Below are 22,693 nucleotides of genomic sequence, written 5' to 3'. Positions count from 1 at the left end.
TTTGCATATTGGCTTTTTCCTCATCCTCATCCACCATTTCACCCAGACTATTTTTAAGGGGGCCAACACTGTCATTTTTTAGTTTCTTACTATTTATATAGTTAAAGAATATTTTGGGATTATTTTTACTCTCTCTGGCAATGAGTCTCTCTGTCTCAATCTTTGCTGCCTTGATTTGCTTTTTACAGAATTTATTTAATTTTCTGTATTTATTTAATGCCTCCTCACTACCTACTTCCTTTAATTCTCTAAATGCTTTCTTTTTGTCCCTTATTGCGCCCCTTACAGCTCTATTTAGCCATATTGGTTTCCTCCTATTTCTAGTATGTTTATTCCCATACGGTATATACTGTGCACAGGTCCTATCCAGGATGCTAATAAATGTCTCCCATTTTCTTTGTGTATTTTTGTGTCTCAGGATATCGTCCCAGTTAATTGCACCAAGATCCTCTCTCATCCGTTGGAAATTTGCCCTCCTGAAGTTTAGTGTCCTTGTCACCCCCTACTACCCATCTTATTAAAGGTTACATGAAAACTTATTATTTTGTGATCACTATTCCCCAAGTGACCCCCAACCCTTATATTTGATATGCGGTCTGGCCTGTTGGTTAATATTAGGTCTAGCAGTGCCCCCCCTCCTTGTTGGGTCCTGAACCAGTTGTGAAAGGTAATTGTCTCTCATAGTTGTCAAAAACCGATTACCTTTGCTGGAACTGCAGGTTTCTGTTCCCTAATCTATTTCAGGGTAGTTGAAGTCCCCCATAATAATGACTTCTCCTTGAGTCGCAGCTTCATCTATTTGCTTTACGAGGATATTCTCCATTGCTTCCATTAGTTTTGGAGATTTATAACAAACCCCTATCAGTAATTTATTATTTTTTCCCCCTCCCCTTATCTCCACCCACAGGGACTCTACATTTTCATTAAATTCACCTATATTATCACGCAGGATGGGTTTTAAGGAAGATTTTACATATAGACACACCCCTCCCCCTCGCTTATCTGTACGGTCATTTCTGAACAGGCTATAGCCCTGCAAGTTAACAGCCCAGTCATGGCTCTCATCCAGCCATGTCTCAGATATCCCCACCATGTCATAATTATGCTCCAACAACATTAGTTCTAATTCGTCCATTTTGTTGGCGAGGCTTCTGGCATTAGTATACATGCACTTTATGTTACTCTCTGTACCTCTATTCTTTCTTAAATTACTAACTGTTCTAACCCCACCCCCCATGCCACCGCCACCCCCAACTTCCTTATTTGTGCCCAGGTCTCTATCTGCACTATCTTCCCCTCCTATAAAATGAATACCCTCCCCCCCAATCCCTAGTTTAAACACTCCTCCAACCTTCTAACCATTTTCTCCCCCAGCACAGCTGCACCTTCCCCATTGAGGTGCAGCCCGTCCCTAGCGTAGAGCCTGTAGCCAACTGAGAAGTCGGCCCAGTTCTGCAGGAACCCACATCACAGTTCATATCACCCACTATCACAACAGGCACTCTTCCTGGAATAAAAAACGTAATTTTTTCAAATAAAACTCTACGCTCCAGTTTATCCACAGGCGCATATACATTAATAACGCAAAAACGAACATTTCTAAACTCAAAATTAGCCAACACACACCTTCCAACCTCAATCACCATATAGTCACACAAACTCACATCATTTCCCTTCACCAAAAAACCCACACCATCATTTTTATTACAGGCACTCCCTGACCACACAGACACACCATGAGGCCATTCACTCCCCTTCACACCATCCACAATCCCACACTCCTGCAGACAAAAAATTCCTGCATTCTGGGTTGCAAAAAAATCCAAAATGGCTGCCCGCCGCCACCTGCTTTTAAAGACCCTCACGTTTTGTGATATGATTATAAAACCTATCACATACACAAAAAAATACTAAAAAAACAACCTACGAACATGACATTACTCAACTTACATGAAAAACACAAAAAGCAAAAAAACATTTTTGAAGGCAAATGCTATATACAAAACCACCTAGCTACTGAAATAATAGCACATATCTACACAGCACCGCCACTGTCCTCCTCCACCATCTGCGCTGAGCAGCTTTCAGAGCCGCTGACCTCCATACACTCCTCCACACGCGTCTTCTTCTGCCCAGCCTTCCTCTGGGGCCCTCCACCTTCATCACAGATTTCCCCACCACCCTCCCTGGGACACTTTCGACCTCCAGGCTCCTCTTCTGAGGAAAAAACGCCAATGCTTTCTGGATCAGAATCAAGAATCAACGACGCAGCCATCTCCTCCGCCCCAGAAGTGTCAAAATCCATCAAACCACCCAACTCCTCATCTTTGGTAACTGGGTCCTCCTTTTTTTTCTTTTTCTTTTTAACCATAGCACGCTCTTCTTGCTTTGCAGCTCTCCAGAATAACTTGTCCTCCAGCTCCTCCTTCCTCCTTTCAGCCTCCTTGTCCTCCTGCCATCTATCCCGCCGTCTCTCAACCATGGAGGGCGGAATTACCTCAGCGCTTTGCTGCACAGATGCCTCGCTTTCCTCCCGCTTCCTCTCCTCCTCCCGTTTCCTAACCTCCTCCTCTCTCTTTTTTTCCTCCTCCTGCCTCCGCTCCTCCTTATGTTTCTTTTCTTCCTCCTCCCGCCTCTCCTCCTCTCTAGTTGGCCTCCTTGGCACACCATATGGACAGTCCTTATACAGGTGCCCTGTATTACCACACTGGTCACATTCACGTGGCATCGGACACTGAGCCGCCGCATGGCCATCTTGCTTGCAGTTACGACAAACCATGCTCTTCTCACACGTGTTCTGTAAGTGCCCAAATTGGAAACACTTCCTGCAGTATAGAGGCTGCCCTGCATACGACAGAAAGCCCCTATGACCCGCCACTGAAAAGTTCGCCGGGGATGGGTAAAACCTCCCAAACAGCTTGGGTCTTTCCTCAGTTTCACACGAAACACATATTTACAATTAAAAATGCCCAAACAATTTCTCTGTTTCTCTCCACTTTTCACATATTCGCAGTACCGAGCCAGGAACTGCTCCGGCAGCCTTACTTCTGTGTAAGGATTATATACGGTAACAGTCACTACTTTCTCCATGAGCCCAAACAGAGGCTCCACCCGCATTCCCCCCAGGCAGGGGTCACCATCATGGCTTCTCAACCACTCGAAGACAGTTAGACAACAAGGCTCACTCACAAAGGTAACGTCATATACAGTGGGGCAAAAAAGTATTTAGTCATTCAGCAATAGTGCAAGTTCCACCACTTAAAAAGATGAGAGGCGTCTGTAATTTACATCATAGGTAGACCTCAACTATGGGAGACAAACTGAGAAAAAAAAAACCAGAAAATCACATTGTCTGTTTTTTTATCATTTTATTTGCATATTATGGTGGAAAATAAGTATTTGGTCAGAAACAAAATTTCATCTCAATACTTTGTAATATATCCTTTGTTGGCAATGACAGAGGTCAAACATTTTCTGTAAGTCTTCACAAGGTTGCCACACACTGTTGTTGGTATGTTGGCCCATTCCTCCATGCAGATCTCCTCTAGAGCAGTGATGTTTTTGGCTTTTCGCTTGGCAACACGGACTTTCAACTCCCTCCAAAGGTTTTCTATAGGGTTGAGATCTGGAGACTGGCTAGGCCACTCCAGGACCTTGAAATGCTTCTTACGAAGCCACTCCTTCGTTGCCCTGGCGGTGTGCTTTGGATCATTGTCATGTTGAAAGACCCAGCCACGTTTCATCTTCAATGCCCTTGCTGATGGAAGGAGGTTTGCACTCAAAATCTCACGATACATGGCCCCATTCATTCTTTCATGTACCCGGATCAGTCGTCCTGGCCCCTTTGCAGAGAAACAGCCCCAAAGCATGATGTTTCCACCACCATGCTTTACAGTAGGTATGGTGTTTGATGGATGCAACTCAGTATTCTTTTTCCTCCAAACACGACAAGTTGTGTTTCTACCAAACAGTTCCAGTTTGGTTTCATCAGACCATAGGACATTCTCCCAAAACTCCTCTGGATCATCCAAATGCTCTCTAGCAAACTTCAGATGGGCCCGGACATGTACTGGCTTAAGCAGTGGGACACGTCTGGCACTGCAGGATCTGAGTTCATGGTGGCGTAGTGTGTTACTTATGGTAGGCCTTGTTACATTGGTCCCAGCTCTCTGCAGTTCATTCACTAGGTCCCCCCCGCGTGGTTCTGGGATTTTTGCTCACTGTTCTTGTGATCATTCTGACCCCACGGGGTGGGATTTTGCGTGGAGCCCCAGATCGAGGGAGATTATCAGTGGTCTTGAATGTCTTCCATTTTCTAATTATTGCTCCCACTGTTGATTTCTTCACTCCAAGCTGGTTGGCTATTGCAGATTCAGTCTTCCCAGCCTGGTGCAGGGCTACAATTTTGTTTCTGGTGTCCTTTGACAGCTCTTTGGTCTTCACCATAGTGGAGTTTGGAGTCAGACTGTTTGAGGGTGTGCACAGGTGTCTTTTTATACTGATAACAAGTTTAAACAGGTGCCATTACTACAGGTAATGAGTGGAGGAAAGAGGAGACTCTTAAAGAAGAAGTTACAGGTCTGTGAGAGCCAGAAATCTTGATTGTTTGTTTCTGACCAAATACTTATTTTCCACCATAATATGCAAATAAAATGATAAAAAAAACAGACAATGTGATTTTCTGGATTTTTATTTCTCAGTTTGTCTCCCATAGTTGAGGTCTACCTATGATGTAAATTACAGACGCCTCTCATCTTTTTAAGTGGTGGAACTTGCACTATTGCTGAATGACTAAATACTTTTTTGCCCCACTGTATACCTTGGTTGTGAAATTCATTCACACTGAAAATGTCAGTCCGATGAGCTCCAGCCTTTCCCTCCAGCAGGTCACGAACCACATAAACCACGTTGTTTTTGGCATCATCCTCCACGATCACACGAATCGTATTCTTGATAAACATCTTCAGTCTTCACTGCCGATACGAATATCGCAGACGAAAATTAGCAGCACGCTGCAAAGAAATACTCACACCATCTGACTGCGACACAAGATCGCAGCCAAAAGGCCGAGAGGCACTCCCACCCACAGACAGCTGTTTGGGGGTTTTTGCCCCTCATCATTGTGGAGTAGGAAACTGGCTATTAGGAGCAGTGTCTAGTAAAAAGGCTGTAAAGGCACGGATGATTGACCTCGGGGAGACCAAAACATCCAACACCGCGGAGACACCATCGCGTGTTTCTCAACGCAGTGATCCAGAACACTGCCCCCAAATATGCAAATGCATGTAGAGTAGCTGCGGAGACACCATCACGTGTTTCTCAACGCAAGCAGTGAATAGCCAGGCCTTTCCCCGGGAAGGAACAACCACGGGAAGGGCAGCATCCAATAAAGGAAAACATCCAATAAAGGAAGACCACCTATGCCAAGCATGGTATCCATCCACAGACAGCTGTTTCAGGGTTTTTGCCCCTCATCAGTGTGGAGTAGGAAACTGGCTATTAGGAGCAGTGCCTAGTAAAAAGGCTGTAAAGGCATGTATGATTGACCTCTGGGAGACCAAAACATCCATTATGAGTTTATAGACACCAAACATGTCTAGGTTATTTTTTATCTAAGTGGTGAAAAAAATTCCAAACTTTGCTAAAAAAAAATAAAAATTGTGCCATCTTCCGATACTCGTAGCGTCTCTATTTTTCGGGATCTCGGGTCAGGTGAGGGCTTATTTTTTGTGTGCTGAGCTGCCGTTCTTAATGATACAAAGTTTTTGCAGATACGTTTTTTTGTTCGCCCATTATTACATTTTAATGCAATGTTGCGTCAACCAAAAAAAAACGTAATTTTGGCGTTTTTAATTTTTTTCTCGCTACACCTTTTAGCGATCAGGTTAATCCTTTTTTTAATTGATAGATCGGGCAAATCTGAACTCGGCGATACCATATATGTGTATGTTTGGTTTGTTTAATTGTTTTATTTTGAATGGGGCGAAAAGAGGGTGATCTTTTTATATTTTTTAATTTTTTCCATATTTTTTAAAACATTTTTTTAACTTTTGCCATGCTTCAATAGCCTCCATGGGAGGCTAGAAGCTGGCACAACTGGATCGGCTCAGCTACATAGGAGCGATCATCAGATCGCTCCTATGCAGCTGAATTACAGGCTTGCTATGAGCGCCGACCACAGGGTGGCGCTCACAGCAAGCCGGCATCAACAACCATAGAGGTCTCAAGGAGACCTCTGGTTATTATGCCGATGCATCACTGACCCCCAAGCACATGACGGGGGTCGGTGATATGTGCATTTCCGGCCCGATGGCTTGAAGCAGTAGTTAAAAGCTGCTGTCAGCCGCTGTCACGCGACCGCAACGACATCTCTGGTCCTTCGCGCAATGCATCCTTGGGAACGGAGGCCACCGCTTGCACCCCTGAGAGCTGGGGCAGTCGGAAGGTAAGTATATCCATATTTTTTATTTGTATTCTTTTTTTTTTTTTTTACATTTATGGATCCCAGAGCCTGAAGGAGAGTCTCCTCTTCTCCAGACCCTGGGAACCATCCAGGACCGCAACCTGCACACTCCGTAACCGGCGTATAAGACGACACCCGACTTTTGAGAAGATTTTTAGGGGTTAAAAAGTCATCTTATACACCGGAAAATACAGGTCATTTTTATTTTGATCACTTGTCTCATACACTGCTGTACTCATGTACAACAGTGCATGAGACTGTCAATGGCACTGACTGAGCTTGTTGGACTCAGCTTATTGCTGGATCTTCCGGTCCACCGTACCCTGGGGTTATCACATCATCTCAGGGTACCATGGTAACCATCAGGACCCAAGGTTCTCATCTTGGGGGTCTGCTGGTTAATAAGGGGGTCTTGTGACCCCCTTGTAACAACTTAAACACCTCTGTCGCAATTGGGGTTAATCGGCCCCGATCGGTTGCAAAACCAGCTGGGGGCGATACCGCAGGGTGTCAGCTGTCACATACAGCTGACACCCTCGGCGCTATACTCTTATTGCTCAGCGCCATTAAAAAGATACACTGATTAATATTAATAAGGCCCTTTAACCATTGCAGTTAAAAGACGTATTGGTGGTCGTTAAGGGTTAAAACTGTTTCAATAGCATCAGTTATTTAAAAAGTGAACATTTTAGGCCGCTTTCACATTTGCGGTTGTGTCCGCAGCGTTTCTTCCGCAAATATCTGCATGCGTTGTGTATATCTTTAACATTATCGACACATGCGTTTTTCTATGTTCGTGTTTTGCCGCGTTTGACGACGCATGCGTCGTCTAGCCGTCTGCGTCTTGGCGCGGAAATGCAACATGTAGTAATTTTTAGAGGCGTCATTTTGCCGCCTGGAAACGTATGTGGCTGATTGCGCAAGGTTTGCACCAAAAAAACGCATTGTAGTCTATGTAAACGCATGCGTTTTTCAGTACATGCGTTTGCTTGCGTTTGCCGACGCATGCGTCTCAATTGAGAAAAACATGTCTAGACACTGATAAGCCACCCCCCACATACAAGGTGATAAAGGGAAGTAGTGGACAGTTGCAGGTCACTACTCATCAGACTGCCTTGCAGACGAGATGCCCCACGGCCCCTTGGAGCAGCAAACAAGCCTCAGAACTATGTGAGTATATCCTATCCAATGCATTTCTTTTCTATAATCTGTGTCTATATGCCCTAATTTCTGTCATTCCTTTCTTTCTGCACACATCAGAATGTCTTCTTCTTCTGATGAGGAAATGCCTGGGCCTGCACAAGGGGAACATGTCAGCGAAGTGAGTATTCACCTCCTCAGATTGGTAAGTATTCACTGTCACATCTACACATATGACAATGTATATTTTCCCTTTTTCAGACCACTTCTTCTACAGCGGAAGAGACTGGGCAGGAGACTGGGCAGGAGCAGTGTAGTCACGGCCGGGCAACACGGCGGCATCGTGTAAGTATAGCTGGCTGAATGTGTATTGTATCCTCACTTTATAATTCTTGAATCTTCATTTCTTTCTACTTCTCTCTTTCTTTCCCTTTTGCTTCAGCACCAGTGGTTTTTTTTACTTCAATATTCATGCCATTCCTCTGATTCTGTTTTCTGTCTTCCGTATGTGAACGCTTCCTATATTAATGTACTTTTTGTTGTTAGGTTCCAGAGGAGGATGAGGACCTAATTGAGAATGAACACCTCATCTCCCTGGTTCACGAGCGAGTCGCATTGTGGGACACCCGGGATCCACTGCACGCCAACAATGTGACGATCTGGAGGCTTTGGAATGAGGTGGCCGCAGCGTTGTGGGATGGCTGGGCCAATGCCCCGGCTCGGGTCCGTTCTGCATTTGGTAAGTATCGCAATGCAGTGTGATGTAGTCAATACCTTGGCCATGCTCACACAACTGTGTATGATGTGAGAAAGTCATTACTTTTTCACAGCACATACAGTTGTGTGACCATGGTCAAAAGACCATTGTCCTAACTATTATGTTTTGTTTTGCCAACAGTGTCAAAAGTGAAAACACGTTGGAGATCGATGAAGGACCGCTTCAACAAGGACCTGCGCCAAGAGAGCCAGCTTCCAAGTGGTTCTGCAGCAAGGATACGCAAATACAAGTACCACCGCATCCTTGCGTTTTTGAGACCGGTCCTTGCACGAAGAACGTAAGTATATTGGTTAAAAAAGAAAAAAAAAAGTGGTGTATAATGCAATTTTTTGGGGGTCATTATTTCAAATCAGTATTTTTAATCCAAAACCTTGAGTGATTGATAGATGCAGAAGTGGGGTACGTGTTCTTTGAATACTTTCCCTCACATAGTTCCTCTCCAGGTTTTGGCTTACCAATACTGATTTGAAATACTGAGCAAATACTGAGAGTGTGACGGCAGCCTGCACAACAGATCTATACTCAGCAAGTTAGGTGTCAGAAATAATGAATTCAGGATGCCAATGGCTCCTCAATTCATTTTTCCTGACACTTGTCCTGGTGAGTATACAGGTGGCTTGTATGTCCTCTGTCGTAAATTCGTATTTCCCATCAGTATTTGTAATCCAAAACCATGAGTGGTTGATAGATGCAGAAGTGGGGTACGTGTTCTTTGAATACTTTCCCTCACATAGTTCCTCTCCAGGTTTTGGCTTACCAATACCTTGTATAGAGATATGGCTTGTATTGCCTCCATCGTCTCTTCATATTTTACATCAGTTTTTTTAATCCCCAAGGACTGGTCGATGCATGCAGAAGTATAGCATGTTGTTTTATGAAACTTTTATTCCTACTGTTGAACTCCTGGCTTGCAAATTCTGATGTAAAATTCACTACAAATAGTGTTAGTGTGACCTTTCCCTATCTGAATGTTTATCTAACTGTTGAGTTATCTTTTTGTAAATGTTTTGTAATAATTTTTTTTTTTCCGCAGCACTTGGAGCTCAACTGTTGGCCCAGGTTCTGGAGCGGTCATTTATCAGCCAGCCACGGACCCGTCCAAGCCATCCTCCAGCGCTGCAGCAAGTGGGCCTGCCACACAACCTGGAGACCAGGAAGCTGGTCCATCAGGTGTTCCCCTTCCCCAGTCCTCTGCCTCTAGCCAATTTTTTAGGGGCTCCTCCCGGCAGCGGCAGAGGGCCGCGGACAGGTCACTCATGCCCGAGTTTTTACACTTGAGCTCGGTCTTCCATGAGGGACTCAAGGCGATGGGTGACCGACTGGATACTGCCATTAGTCATATGAGCACACGTATCCAGGAGGTTACCACAGCCCTTGCCCAGGTGAAAGCCGACCTCCAGAGGCCAGCACATCATTTTTTTAATCAGGTAGAACAGGGCATGTCGGAACACCTTAGTCCTGAGCTCCAGATTACTGTTATGCAGGCCTGCAATGCTGCTTACGTGCAGGCTATGCAGCAGAGTCGGTATTTTCAGCAGACAGTGGGGGCATTTCCAACAGTGCCCACACTGTCACGCTTTACATCAATGCCGACATCTGCTGCATACCACTACACGGCCACCTCCATTCCAAACACTGCCGGACCGTATTATAGCACCACCACCATGCCCAGTGCAGTGGGTCAGCCCACCGCCACCACCATGACAACTGCTGCTCCTGCTTGGGCCTCCTCCACTGCCACCAGCATGCTGCCGCCGCAGGACCCTGGCCTGGCGTTCCCCGCCACCACTACAAGACTGCCATTGCCGGACCCTGCCCTGGCTTTTCCTGGCACCACCACCAGACTGCCGTTGCCGGACCCTGCCCTGGTGTTTCCTGGCACCACCACCAGACTGCCGTTGCCGGACCCTGCCCTGGCGTTTCCTGGCACCACCACCAGACTGCCGTTGCCGGACCCTGCCATGGTGTTTCCTGGCACCACCACCAGACTGCCGTTGCCAGACCCTGCCCTGGCGTTTCCTGGCACCACCACCAGACTGCCGTTGCCGGACCCTGCCCTGGCGTTTCCTGGCACCACCACCAGACTGCCGTTGCCAGACCCTGCCCTGGCGTTTCCTGGCACCACCACCAGACTGCCATTGCCGGACCCTGCCCTGGCGTTCCCTGCCACCACGACAACGAGCCCGCGCAAAACAAGGAAGGGGAAAGGCAAAAAAAACAAAAAACCATAGCTATCCCTCCCCCCTCACCTCCCAATGTGTCTGTAATGTCTGGTTTGTCTCACCCTTCCAGTGTGTCTCAGCCCTCTCATGTGTCTAGCCCTATACCTGAATATCCTGACCCCAGCAGTTTCATTGCGCCTTCTCCTGCCACCCCTATGTCGGCTACAAAAAGCCAGACCTCACAACTCAACACCCAACAATATCGGCACTCAACCCCAAGCAGGTGCAGTTAATTTTTTTGTTTTTGTGTTTAATAAACCTGTGTTTTGCCCCAATGAGGTTTGGTTAATTGTGTATTTTGCCGCCGTCACCACACACCGTGCGCCAATAACAAATAATGCGTCAAACACTTTTTGGGGGGCCACCTCCAACCTACAGTACTTAATTAACAGAACACTGAAGCTTGGTGTGTGTTTGCTTAAGAGATATGAGGTTGCCCCCCAAAAAAACACTTGTATTTTCTCCAAAAACAGTTCTTTCTGTTTACTCCGTGACTTTTGGTAGCACACAGAAGACAAAATGGTGGTAATACACAGCACAAGTGTACTCAACAGGTCGTGTCTTATCAGAAACATTATTTATGACCCCTGACCTGCTGATTTTAGAAATGCATTATATTACCTCCATTTTATCTTATGGGTACATATACATATATTTCACACTAAGTGAACGGTCAATGTACGTCATACATGACATATCTATACTCACCCGGACAAGGGTCATGAAAAATGAATTCAAGAGCAATTAGCATCATAAATTCATTATTTCAGACACCTGACTTGATTACTATAGATTTGTGGTATAGGCTGCCGTCACACTCTCAGTATTCGCTCTGTATTTTACAGCACTATTTGTAAGCCTAAACCTGGAGTGGAGCTATGTGAGGAAAAGTTCAATAAACACATATGCACCACTAAAAGCATTTAACTACCACTCCTGGTTTTGGCTTACAAATAATGCTGTTAAGTACTGGACAACTACTGCGACAATAACAGACATCGTCTATACAGTCTGCGGCAAATAGCTAATGGTGAAACAAGACAGCACTCAATGACGTCAAGAACCTAAGCCCAAAAACCCAAAGTGGTTTGTTAAGGAAATAGATAGGAGACATGGTGAAGAAAGTAAATCACAATTATTTTATTAGAAAAAACATTAACATTCCAAACATAAATTTGCAGACCCGAAACCAGCAGTACATTTTACACCATATTGTCCTGCCATGGCACACGTCCAATGTCAGAATCAAAAAAGGCTGCAAATTGGTCCCGCATGTGGCCTACTTCAACTGTTGACCGCAGCGGGTGATGACGGTAATCAGGCAAAGGGTTTGCAACAGGTTCATCAAGTTCTATGGTGGGTCGCTCCTTAGCCAGAATGAAATTGTGGAGAACCACACAGGCTTTAACCACCTCATCCACTGTCTCCATTTTTAGATTTATTGCAGTTGCTAGAATGCGCCATTTGGACACCATAATCCCAAAGGCACACTCTACTGTTCTGCGTGCCCTGGTTACTCTGTAGTTATAGATCCATTTTGTGCGGTTCAAGTCCCGACTTGAATAGGGCTTCAGGAGATTTTCACTCATCTGAAAGGCCTCATCCCCAACCATTACAAATGGCAGCGGTGGGCCTTGAGTGTAGGGGAGTGGTCGTGGCTGTGGGAAATTAAATTTTTTGCCATAAACACGTCGGCCCATATCAGAGGTTTTAAAAGTCTGTGAATCGTTGCCACAGCCTAAAGCACCAATGTCCACAGCAATGAAGCGACAGTCCGCATCGGCTATTGCCATAAGAACTACTGAAAAATATTTTTTGTAGTTGAAGAACTGTGATCCCGTTCTGGCTGGTTTGGTAATCCGGATGTGCTTCCCATCCACCGCACCCAAACAGTTGGGAAAATCACAAACAGTCCAAAATTTGTCAGCAATTTCTTTCCACATGTCCTCCGTGGGTATGGGTATAAATTCCTCACGGAGAATGGTCCATAAAGCCCGGCAGGTTTCAAAAACAATTCCGGACAGCGTGGAAATCCCAAGGCGGTACTGGAAATGAAGGGATGACCAGTTGCAAGAAATCTGTAGTAAGAATAAATAATTTACAAAATAGGCAAAAAAACATCAGACCTGCAAAAAATTTTGGGTAGCTTTTGTTTAGAATTATTACGTACCTTAAGGTAACCAGGAGACGTTCCTCTGGTGGAATGGCTCTACGGAGCTGTGTGTCCTGTCTCCGGATGGCTCCTTGGACACGATCAAGCAAATCCCGGAAAGAGTCTTGTGACATCCTGGTATATACCGGGAATTTTTCTGGGTTCTCATTGAGCTCACCATACAGGGTGTGATATGCACCACGGCTCTCACGCAGTTCTGCCAAAACCGCCTACGCCGTGTCCTTCTCTGTCTTTCCCGGTTTCGGTGTTGCTCCCAAGCAAACGCACATGCCAGAAAAATCTTGATGCTCAGATCCAGTTTGAAGTAATAGCTATCCATGTGAAGATCCATCTTGTCACAGGACACAGGAGCAAAATCTGAAGATTTCAGCTGTCCTAGGGTCTATATACAGATTTCACATAATACACGCCCTCTGTAGTCCCATTGGCTGGTTCTTGCATCTAGATTTTTTCTCTGGTAAATTTTTGCGACATGCGCACAAAAAACGCAAACGCATGGAAAACGCAAGCAAAAGCATGTAAACGCAGCGTTTTAATGACGCATGCGGTAACCGTAAGCGTTTTAAAAATGCTGCGTTTACACGCGTTTTCATGCGTTTTTCGTGTCCTTGCGTTTGCGGATTAAACGCTGCAGATTAAAACGCTAATGTGAAAGTAGCTAGAGATTCCAAAATTGACTTTAAAACGTAACCGTAACCGTCGCTTCAATTTCTATTTCATAAATCAATAGTTCACAAGAAAATAATCAACTTAGTAAATCTGCTTCGTTCTCTGCCAAAACTGATCAATCATTATCCAAAAGCCAAAATTGATCGGTCATCAAAATTCTCAATTCTGAGGTAAAATCTGTATTTATTAAAGACAAACTTTCTCATTGCTGAGATGGTAGATGACAGCTTCTACTGATACAATTCTATGTAGATGAGAGGAGGGAGGAGCTGTAGACAGACTCCTCCCACCTCCTCTCCATCCTATCTACATAGAAGCTTATATCATCTTTAATTCTATCTCAGTAATGGGAGAGTTTGTCTTTAATAAATACAGATTTTACCTCAGAATTGAGAATTTTGATGACCGATCAATTTTGGCTGAGAAAGAAAACAAAATTTCTCTGATTGATTTATGAAATAAAAAATAAACACTGGTTGTGCATTGAATATAATGGTACAAAAAGCCTACAGCACAGGTAAATACAATGAGCATCTACTCACGTGAAAAATATGGATTCAATAATAATGACTGTGTAGACTTCAGCTTTCCTTGCACTAGTCTATATTATATAAAACATAATATATAAAAAAAAAACAATGACATGGTCACAAATCGGGGGTGACCTTTGGCCAGCACACGGCTACCACATGTGCAGGGGGGCTTATTTTAGTTATCCCACCACTGCTACAACGTGATGAAAACACAAACAAGGATATTAACCTATCAATTTAGTGCATGGGCTTATTTTAGTTATCCCACTGCTGCTACAGTATAACATGAACTGCAGGGATTTACGCATATCCAGATTTCCAGTTCCGCTTTGGAGCTTGCAGCTCTCCGGCGCCCCCCTTGCCCTCAGCTCAGTCAGGGAACTAAACCTAGGATAATTAGTCGCCGGACGGGCCGCTTCACTGTGGGCTGGCTAGCAGGCACGCTGCAGCGAAGGAATTATAAATGCTCAGGCCGCAGCAAGACAATAGCTTATAAAACCCCATTCCGTCGCTGCCAGCTATACCCACCTGGCCCAGAACACACTTCGCTGCCACCAGCTCAGATTTCTCCACAGAGGGGTTCGATCCAACCCAATTAGTAGCGTAATTAACTTCAGAGGACTAGGATATGTTTTAGAGCAAGGAAAACGAAGCTAGTAATTATTATAACTTTTACTCCAAAAAGATTAGGCAGTGTTTTACAAAAGGTCTATAAAGATTTTACAATATGAGACAAAGTATGTACAAGCAATTACATAAAAAAACAGGGATTAAAGAAGATAAACACTAACATGCTGCTTAGATCATCCTAGCTAACCATGCTGGTGGGAGGAGCCAGATATCCCAATTCATCAGGGAGTCTTGATGTTGTGAGGTCCCAGGCAATAATGAAGGCTGGGTTGAGTGGCAGTAACTTATACTTGTAGGCTGTGACATCACTAAAGGGGCTGGTTTACCTGCACCCTCCCCTAGCTGCCAGGGTGCACATTTTGGTTGGAAACTTCTAACACTCCTAAATGGGCTCGAAAACCTACCAGAGTCACAGCACACACAACATTCATCTGTAGTGTTGAGCCATACCTTCCGATATCGGGAAATATTGGATCGGATTGGATCGTACCGATACCCAAAAAATAGCGGATATCGCCGATTCCGACACCGGAAACCAATGCAAGTCAATGGAACACAAATATTGGAATGAAAATAAACCCTTTCTTTCCTTGCACATCCAGTTCGGGAGGGGAAAAGAGTGTAGGCGGTGCGTGGGCAGAGACTATGCGTGACTGTGTGTGCAAGCGGGGTCTGTACGGACCACTTGGTGGTCTGTGTGGGCCTGCCGGGGGTCTGTACGGGCCTGCCGGGGGTCTGTACGGGCCTCTCGGGGGTCTGTGTGTGTGGGCGGGGTCTGTACGGGCCTCTAGGGGGTCTGTACGGGTCTGCAGGGGGTCTGCATGGGCCTCTCAGGGGTCTGTGCGGGCCTGCCGGGGGTCTGTACGGGCCTCTCGGAGGTCTGTGCGGGCCTGCCGGGGGTCTTTGTGTCTGTGTGCAGGCATCGTCTGATGGGACTACAAGTCCCATCTGGCTATGCCTGCTACAATGACAGTGATTCACACATTAGCCAATGATGGGACAGTAGTACAGTAGTAGTCCCATCATCAGGCCAATGTGTTGAATGTAAAAAAAAAACCACAAACATACATACTACATACAACATACTACATACATACTACATACATACAACATACTACAAACATGCTACATACATACATACAACATACATACGAGATACTGCATACATACAATGTACATACAACATACATACAACATACTACATACGTACAACATACATGCAACATACCACATACATACAACATACATACAACATACTGCATACATTCAACATACATACTACATACATACTACATGCAACGTGCTACATACATACAACATACATACAACATACTACTTAATGCAACATACATACAACAAACTACATACATGCAACATACATACTACATACATACATACAACATACATACATACTACATGCATACTACATACATACTACATACAATACATTCATACATTACATACAATACATACATATAACATACAGTACATATAACTATGCAAGGAGAAAGAGGAGTATATAGGTTTAAAAATAGTAAAACTTTATTTGATTTACAAAACGTCAATTAATAATACATGAATAAATACATGAATAGATACAAAAAATACAAAAAATTCATAGATATGCCTTTGGCTTCGGGTTTCTTTTCACTATTTAGTGTACAAATTCCCTTCCTTTTCAAGTATGTATTCTGGTTCTGTTACAGTACATATAACATAGAGTACATACTCACCATCACTTGTCACTTTGTTCCCCGAAGCCAGTGTCATCTGTAAAAAATATTAAAATAACAAACCTACAATATACTCCCTGATCCGCAGAAATCCATGAGTGTCCCACGATGATCTCCCATGGAGAGCAGCAGCATCAGCTGATGCGGCCGCTCTCTAGGGGCTCCAGGAATACAATGATGGGAGGAAGGTATCCTTCCGCACTGTATTCCTACGCCGCTGTAAAAAATTAGTCCCTAGTCACTTTTGGCATTGCTGTGTGAGAAAGTTCCCACGCAGCTCTTGCCATAAAGTGAAACCACTTACAGTAACCTCTCAGTGATGCACTGCAGGAGCCATTGTCTCCTGTCAGTGTTTCACTGGAGGTCCTATAGAGCAGTGATATCACCCGATGTCACTGTTCTATAGGGGACATTGTCGTGGGACACTCGGTACTAATTGGACTGCTTCGGACAGGGAGTATATGGTTTATTATTTTACTTTTTTTTGCAGGTGCTGAAGTATGGTAAGTATGGTTAAATTAAGAATAATAAAATACTTTTTTCTGGCTGTGTCTTTATTTTGCTTTGAACTCTTTCACTACTCTAGGATAAATAATGGATAGGCGTCTTATTGATGCCTCTCCATTATTAACCCGGCTTAATGTCACCTTACAATAGCAAGGTGACATTAACCCCTTATTACCACATATCCCACCACTATTCGGGAGTGGGAAGAGAGGGGTTAAGTGCCGGAATTGGCGCATCTTACAGATGCGCCATTTCTGGGGCAGCTGCAGGCTGATATTTGTAGCCGGGGGAAGCCAATATCCATGGCACCTCTCTAGGCTATGAATATCAGCCCGCAGCTGTCTGCATAGCCTTTCTGACTATAAAATATAGGGGGACCCCACGTCATTTTTTTTGGGGTCCCCCTATTTTAATAGCCAGTAAAGGCTATGCAGACAGCTGCAGGCTGATATTCATAGCCTGGGAGGGGCCATGGGTATTAACCCCTTCCCAGGCTACAAATATTGGCCCCCGACCATCGGCTTTCCCCGTCTGATGCAGAAAATTGCGCGGGAGCCCATGCCATTTTTTCCCCATTTTTTTCTTTATGTTCATTAAAACATAGGCCATCAAAACTGCATCAAAAACTGCATCAAAACTGCATCAAAACTTTGGTGCGGTTTTTGATGCAGTTTTGGTGCAGTTTTGATGCAGTTTTTGGTGCAGTTAGGATGCAGTTTTTGGTGCAGTTTTGATGCGTTTTTGATGCATTTTTGGTGCAGTTTTGATGCAGTTTTTGATGCGGTTTTTGGAAATAAATAAATAAACGGAAAATGTGCATGATTTGAATGGAAACATGCATGAAAAAAGGATTCGGAGGCCGGATTCATCATTTCACATCTCAGTTTCATACGTTTTTCGCCAGATCCGTCGCTGTGTGTTTTTTCGCCAGACAGAAAAACTGTGTTTTCCGTCCGGCGGAAACAGCTTTTTTGACGGATCCGGCAAATAACGGATGAAATTTGTGGCCATCAGGCGCAATCCGGCGCTAATACAACTCTATGAGAAAAAATGGATCCAGCAGAAAAAAAAAGGGATCTTTTTTTTCAAAACTTGTCGCATTGTGACTGACTGCAAAAACCTGATGTGTGAAATTAGCCAGATATATATATATGGATAGAAACATCTATGCATCTATAGATATATCTATAGATAGATATATCCATATATAGGCCGATGTTGATTAATGAACATAAAAAAATGGGAAAAAAATGGCGTGGGCTCCCGCGCAATTTTCTGCGCCAGAGGGGGAAAGCCGACGGCCAGGGGCCAATATTTGTAGCCTGGGAAGGGGTTAATACCCATGGCCCCTCCCAGGCTATGAGTATCAGCCCGCAAATGTCTGCTTAGCCTTTACTGGCTATTAAAATAGGGGGAACCCCCAAAAAATGATGTTGGGTCCCCCTATATTTTAAAGCCAGAAAGGCTACACAAACAGCTGCGGGCTGATATTCATAGCTTAGAGAGGGGCCATGGATATTGCCCCCCCCGGCTACAAATACCAGCCTGCAGCTGCCCCAGAAATGGTGCATCTGTAAGATGCGCCAATTCCGGCACTTAGCCCCCCTCTTCCCACTCCCGAGTAGCGGTGGGATATGGGGTAATAAGGGGTTAATGTCACCTTGCTATTGTAGGGTGACATTAAGCCAGGTTAATAATGGAGAGACGTCAATAAGACGACTATCCATTATTAATCCTAGAGTAGGGAAAGAGTTCAAAGCAAAATAAAGACACAGCCAGAAAAAAGTATTTTACTATTCTTAATTTAACCATACTTACCATACTTCAGCGCCTGAAAAAACGTAAAATAATAAACCGTATACTCCCTGTCCAACGCAGTCTAATTAATAACGAGTGTCCCATGACGATGTCCCCTATAGAACAGTGACATCAGGTGATGTCACTGCTCTATAGGACTTCCAGTGACACACTGACAGGAGACAATGGCTCCTGCAGTGCATCACTGAGAGGTTACTGTAGTTCGCTGGTCTCACGTTATGGCATTTTCTGTGTGGGAACTTTCTCACACAGCAATGCCAAAAGTGAGACTAGGGACTGTTTTTTACAGTGGTGGAGAAATACAGTGCTGAAGGATACCTTTCTCCTGTCATTGTATTCCTGGAGCCCCTAGAGAGTGGTCGCATCAGCCGATGCTGCTGCTCTCCACGGGAGATCGTCGTGGGACACTCATGGGTTTCTGCGGATCAGGGAGTATATTGTTTGCTTGTTATTTTCATATTTTTTAGAGATGACACTGGCTTCAGGGAACAAAGTGACAAGTGATGGTGAGTATGTACTCTGTGTTATATGTACTGTATGTCTATATGTATGTATTGTATGTAGTATGTATGTAGTATGTTGTATATATGTATGTAGTATGTCTGTATGTTGTCTGTATGTAGTAAGTATGTAGTATGTATGTTGCATGTATGTAGTATGTTGTATGTATGTAGTATGTATGTATTATGTTGTATGTAGTATGAATGTAGTATGTATGTAGTATGTTGTATGTATGTAGTATGTATTATGTTGTATATAGTATGTATGTAGTATGTATGTAGTATGTATGTAGTATGTTGTATGTATGTATGCAGTATGTATGTAGTATGTATGTAGTATATATGTTGTATGTATGTAGTATGTATGCAGTATGTTGTATGTATGTTTGTTGTATGTATGTTGTATGTATATAGTATGTATGTATGTAGTATGTTGTATGCATGTAGTATGTATGTGGTATGTATGTAGTTTGTTGTATGTATGTTGTATGTATGTAGTATGTTGTATGTATATATGTATGTAGTATGTATGGTGTATGTATGTAGTATGTAGTATGTATGTATGCAGTATGTTGTATATAGTATGTAGTATGTATGTTTGTGGGTTTTTTTTCATTCAAATCATTAGCCGGATGATGGGACTACTACTGTCCCATTATTGGCTAATGTGTCAATCACTGTCATTGTAGCAGGCATAGCCCGTAGACTTGTAGTCCCATTGGACGATGCCTGCACGCACACACAAAGACACCCCAAGAGGCCCGCACAGACCCCCAAGAGGCCCGTACAGACCCCCAGCAGGCCCACATAGACCCCCGTGAAGCCCGTACAGACCCCCGGCAGGCCCGCACAAACCCCCGAGAGGCCCGTACAGAGCCCCGACAGGCCCACACGACCCCTGACGGTCACGCACAGACCCTGCCCACACACACAGACACGCTGTCTCTGCCCTCGCACCGCCCACACTCCATTATAGTGCATCATTACATAATTTGAGCAGCCAATCACAACCATCCCATTAGTTAACATGGCTAACATGCCTAACAGGATGTGCCCACACTTCTTAAGATCCTCATTGGCTGAATAGAATAAAACTGGCTCATTGCATTATGGGAACTTCCGATTCCGGTATTCGATATTGTAAAAGTATCGGAACTCAGTATCGGAACTCCGATACAGCGAATATCAGAATGCTCAACACTAGGGTTGAGCGAAACGGGTCGATCATTTTCAAAAGTCGCCGACTTTTGGCTAAGTCGGCGTCTCATGAAACCCGATCCGACCCCTGTGCTTGTCGGCCATGCGGTACGCGACTTTCGCGCCAAAGTCGCGTTTCAATGACGCGAAAAGCGCCATTTCTCAGCCAATGAAGGTGAACGCAGAGTGTGGGCAGCGTGATGACATAGATCCTGGTCCCCACCATCTTAGAGAAGGGCATTGCAGTGATTGGCTTGCTGTCTGCGGCGTCACAGGGGCTATAAAGGGGCGTTCCCGCCGACCGCCATCTTACTGCTGCTGATCTGAGCTTAGGGACAGGTTGCTGCCGCTTCGTCAGAAGCAGGGAGAGCGTTAGGCAGGGTCCACTAACCACCAAACCGCTTGTGCTGCAGCGATTTCCACTGTCCAACACCACCTTCGGTGTGCAGGGACTGTGGAAGCTATTTTTTTTTTTTTTTCCCCTCAGCGCTGTAGCTCATTGGGCTGCCCTAGAAGGCTCCGTGATAGCTGTATTGCTGTGTGTACGCCACTGTGGAAACCAACTGCTTTTTTCAAAGCACATATCCTCTTGTTCCTTCCTTTCTGCACAGCTATCTTTTTTGTTTGTCCACACTTTTTATTTAATTTGTGCATCAGTCCACTCCTATTGCTGCCTGCCATACCTGGCTTACATTACTGCAGGGAGATAGTAATTGTAGGACAGTTTTTTTTTTTTTTTTTTTTTTTTTTGTGGGAGATTAAGATTGGCATTTCTGCTACAGTGCCATCCCTGTGTGTGCCATCTCTCACTGAGTGGGCCATAGAAAGCCTATTTATTTTTTCCGTGATTTGTGTTCTAAAATCTACCTCAACACAAAAACACTACATCAATCAGTGGGAGAAAAATATTGGCCTCAGTCAGGGCTTGTGTGCCACTGCTGTGTGTGCTATCTCTCATTCAGTGGGCTATAGCAAGCCTATTTTTTTTTTTTTTTTTTAATATTATTTGGTTTCTAAAGTCTCCCTGAAAAAAAAAAAAAACCTAAAAAAACAGTGGGAGAGTAATATTGCCCTTTCAGCTTGTGTGCCAGTCTTGACTCCTGGGTGTGCCACCTCTCTCCCTCTCATTCAGTGGGCCATAGAAAGCCTATTTATTTTTTTTAAAAAATATTATTGGGTTTCTAAAGTCTCCCTGAAAAAACAAAAAATACATAAAAAAACAGTGGGAGAGTAATATTGCCCTTTCAGCTTGTGTGCCAGTCTTGACTCCTGGGTGTGCCACCTCTCTCCCTTTCATTCAGTGGGCCATAGAAAGCCTATTTATTTTTTCCGTGATTTGTGTTCTAAATTCTACCTCAACACAAAAACACTACATCAATCAGTGGGAGAAAAATATTGGCCTCAGTCAGGGCTTGTGTGCCACTGCTGTGTGTGCTATCTCTCATTCAGTGGGCTATAGCAAGCCTATTTTTTTTTTTATTTTTTTTTTTTTTAATATTATTTGGTTTCTAAAGTCTCCCTGAAAAAAAAAAAAAAACCTAAAAAAACAGTGGGAGAGTAATATTGCCCTTTCAGCTTGTGTGCCAGTCTTGACTCCTGGGTGTGCCACCTCTCTCCCTCTCATTCAGTGGGCCATAGAAAGCCTATTTATTTATTTTTTTTAATATTATTTGGTTTCTAATTCTCCCTGAAAAAAAAAAAAAAACCTAAAAAAACAGTGGGAGAATAATATTGCCCTTTCAGCTTGTGTGCCAGTCTTGACTCCTGGGTGTGCCACCTCTCTCCCTCTCATTCAGTGGGCCATAGAAAGCCTATTTATTTTTTTTTTTAAATATTATTGGGTTTCTAAAGTCTCCCTGAAAAAAAAAAAAAAACCTAAAAAAACAGTGGGAGAGTAATATTGCCCTTTCAGCTTGTGTGCCAGTCTTGACTCCTGGGTGTGCCACCTCTCTCCCTCTCATTCAGTGGGCCATAGAAAGCCTATTTATTTTTTTTTTTAAATATTATTGGGTTTCTAAAGTCTCCCTGAAAAAACAAAAAATACATAAAAAAACAGTGGGAGAGTAATATTGCCCTTTCAGCTTGTGTGCCAGTCTTGACTCCTGGGTGTGCCACCTCTCTCCCTTTCATTCAGTGGGCCATAGAAAGCCTATTTATTTTTTTTTTTAAATATTATTGGGTTTCTAAAGTCTCCCTGAAAAAAAAAAAAAAACCTAAAAAAACAGTGGGAGAGTAATATTGCCCTTTCAGCTTGTGTGCCAGTCTTGACTCCTGGGTGTGCCACCTCTCTCCCTCTCATTCAGTGGGCCATAGAAAGCCTATTTATTTTT

The 22,693-nt window shown here is 44.0% G+C and overlaps 1 protein-coding gene across 1 annotated transcript in view; it reads left to right on the top strand.

Moving 5' to 3' along the window:
• The first annotated feature begins 6,726 nt into the window (after nt 1-6,726).
• LOC143817646 (uncharacterized) overlaps nt 6,727-22,693 on the top strand; it is a 58,170-nt gene continuing 42,203 nt past the window's right edge. Inside the window, exons 1-4 of the mRNA XM_077299139.1 lie at nt 6,727-6,810; nt 8,150-8,342; nt 8,502-8,658; nt 9,415-9,808. Of these exons, the coding sequence (XP_077155254.1) occupies nt 6,727-6,810; nt 8,150-8,342; nt 8,502-8,658; nt 9,415-9,808 (828 nt within the window). The remainder of the gene's footprint in view (nt 6,811-8,149; nt 8,343-8,501; nt 8,659-9,414; nt 9,809-22,693) is intronic.

The sequence above is a fragment of the Ranitomeya variabilis genome, chromosome 3 (genome assembly GCF_051348905.1).
Source record: "Ranitomeya variabilis isolate aRanVar5 chromosome 3, aRanVar5.hap1, whole genome shotgun sequence".
NCBI classification, from domain to species: domain Eukaryota; kingdom Metazoa; phylum Chordata; class Amphibia; order Anura; family Dendrobatidae; genus Ranitomeya; species Ranitomeya variabilis.
The sequence above is the reverse complement of the archived record's forward strand: the minus strand, read 5'-3'. Positions and strand labels throughout refer to the sequence as shown.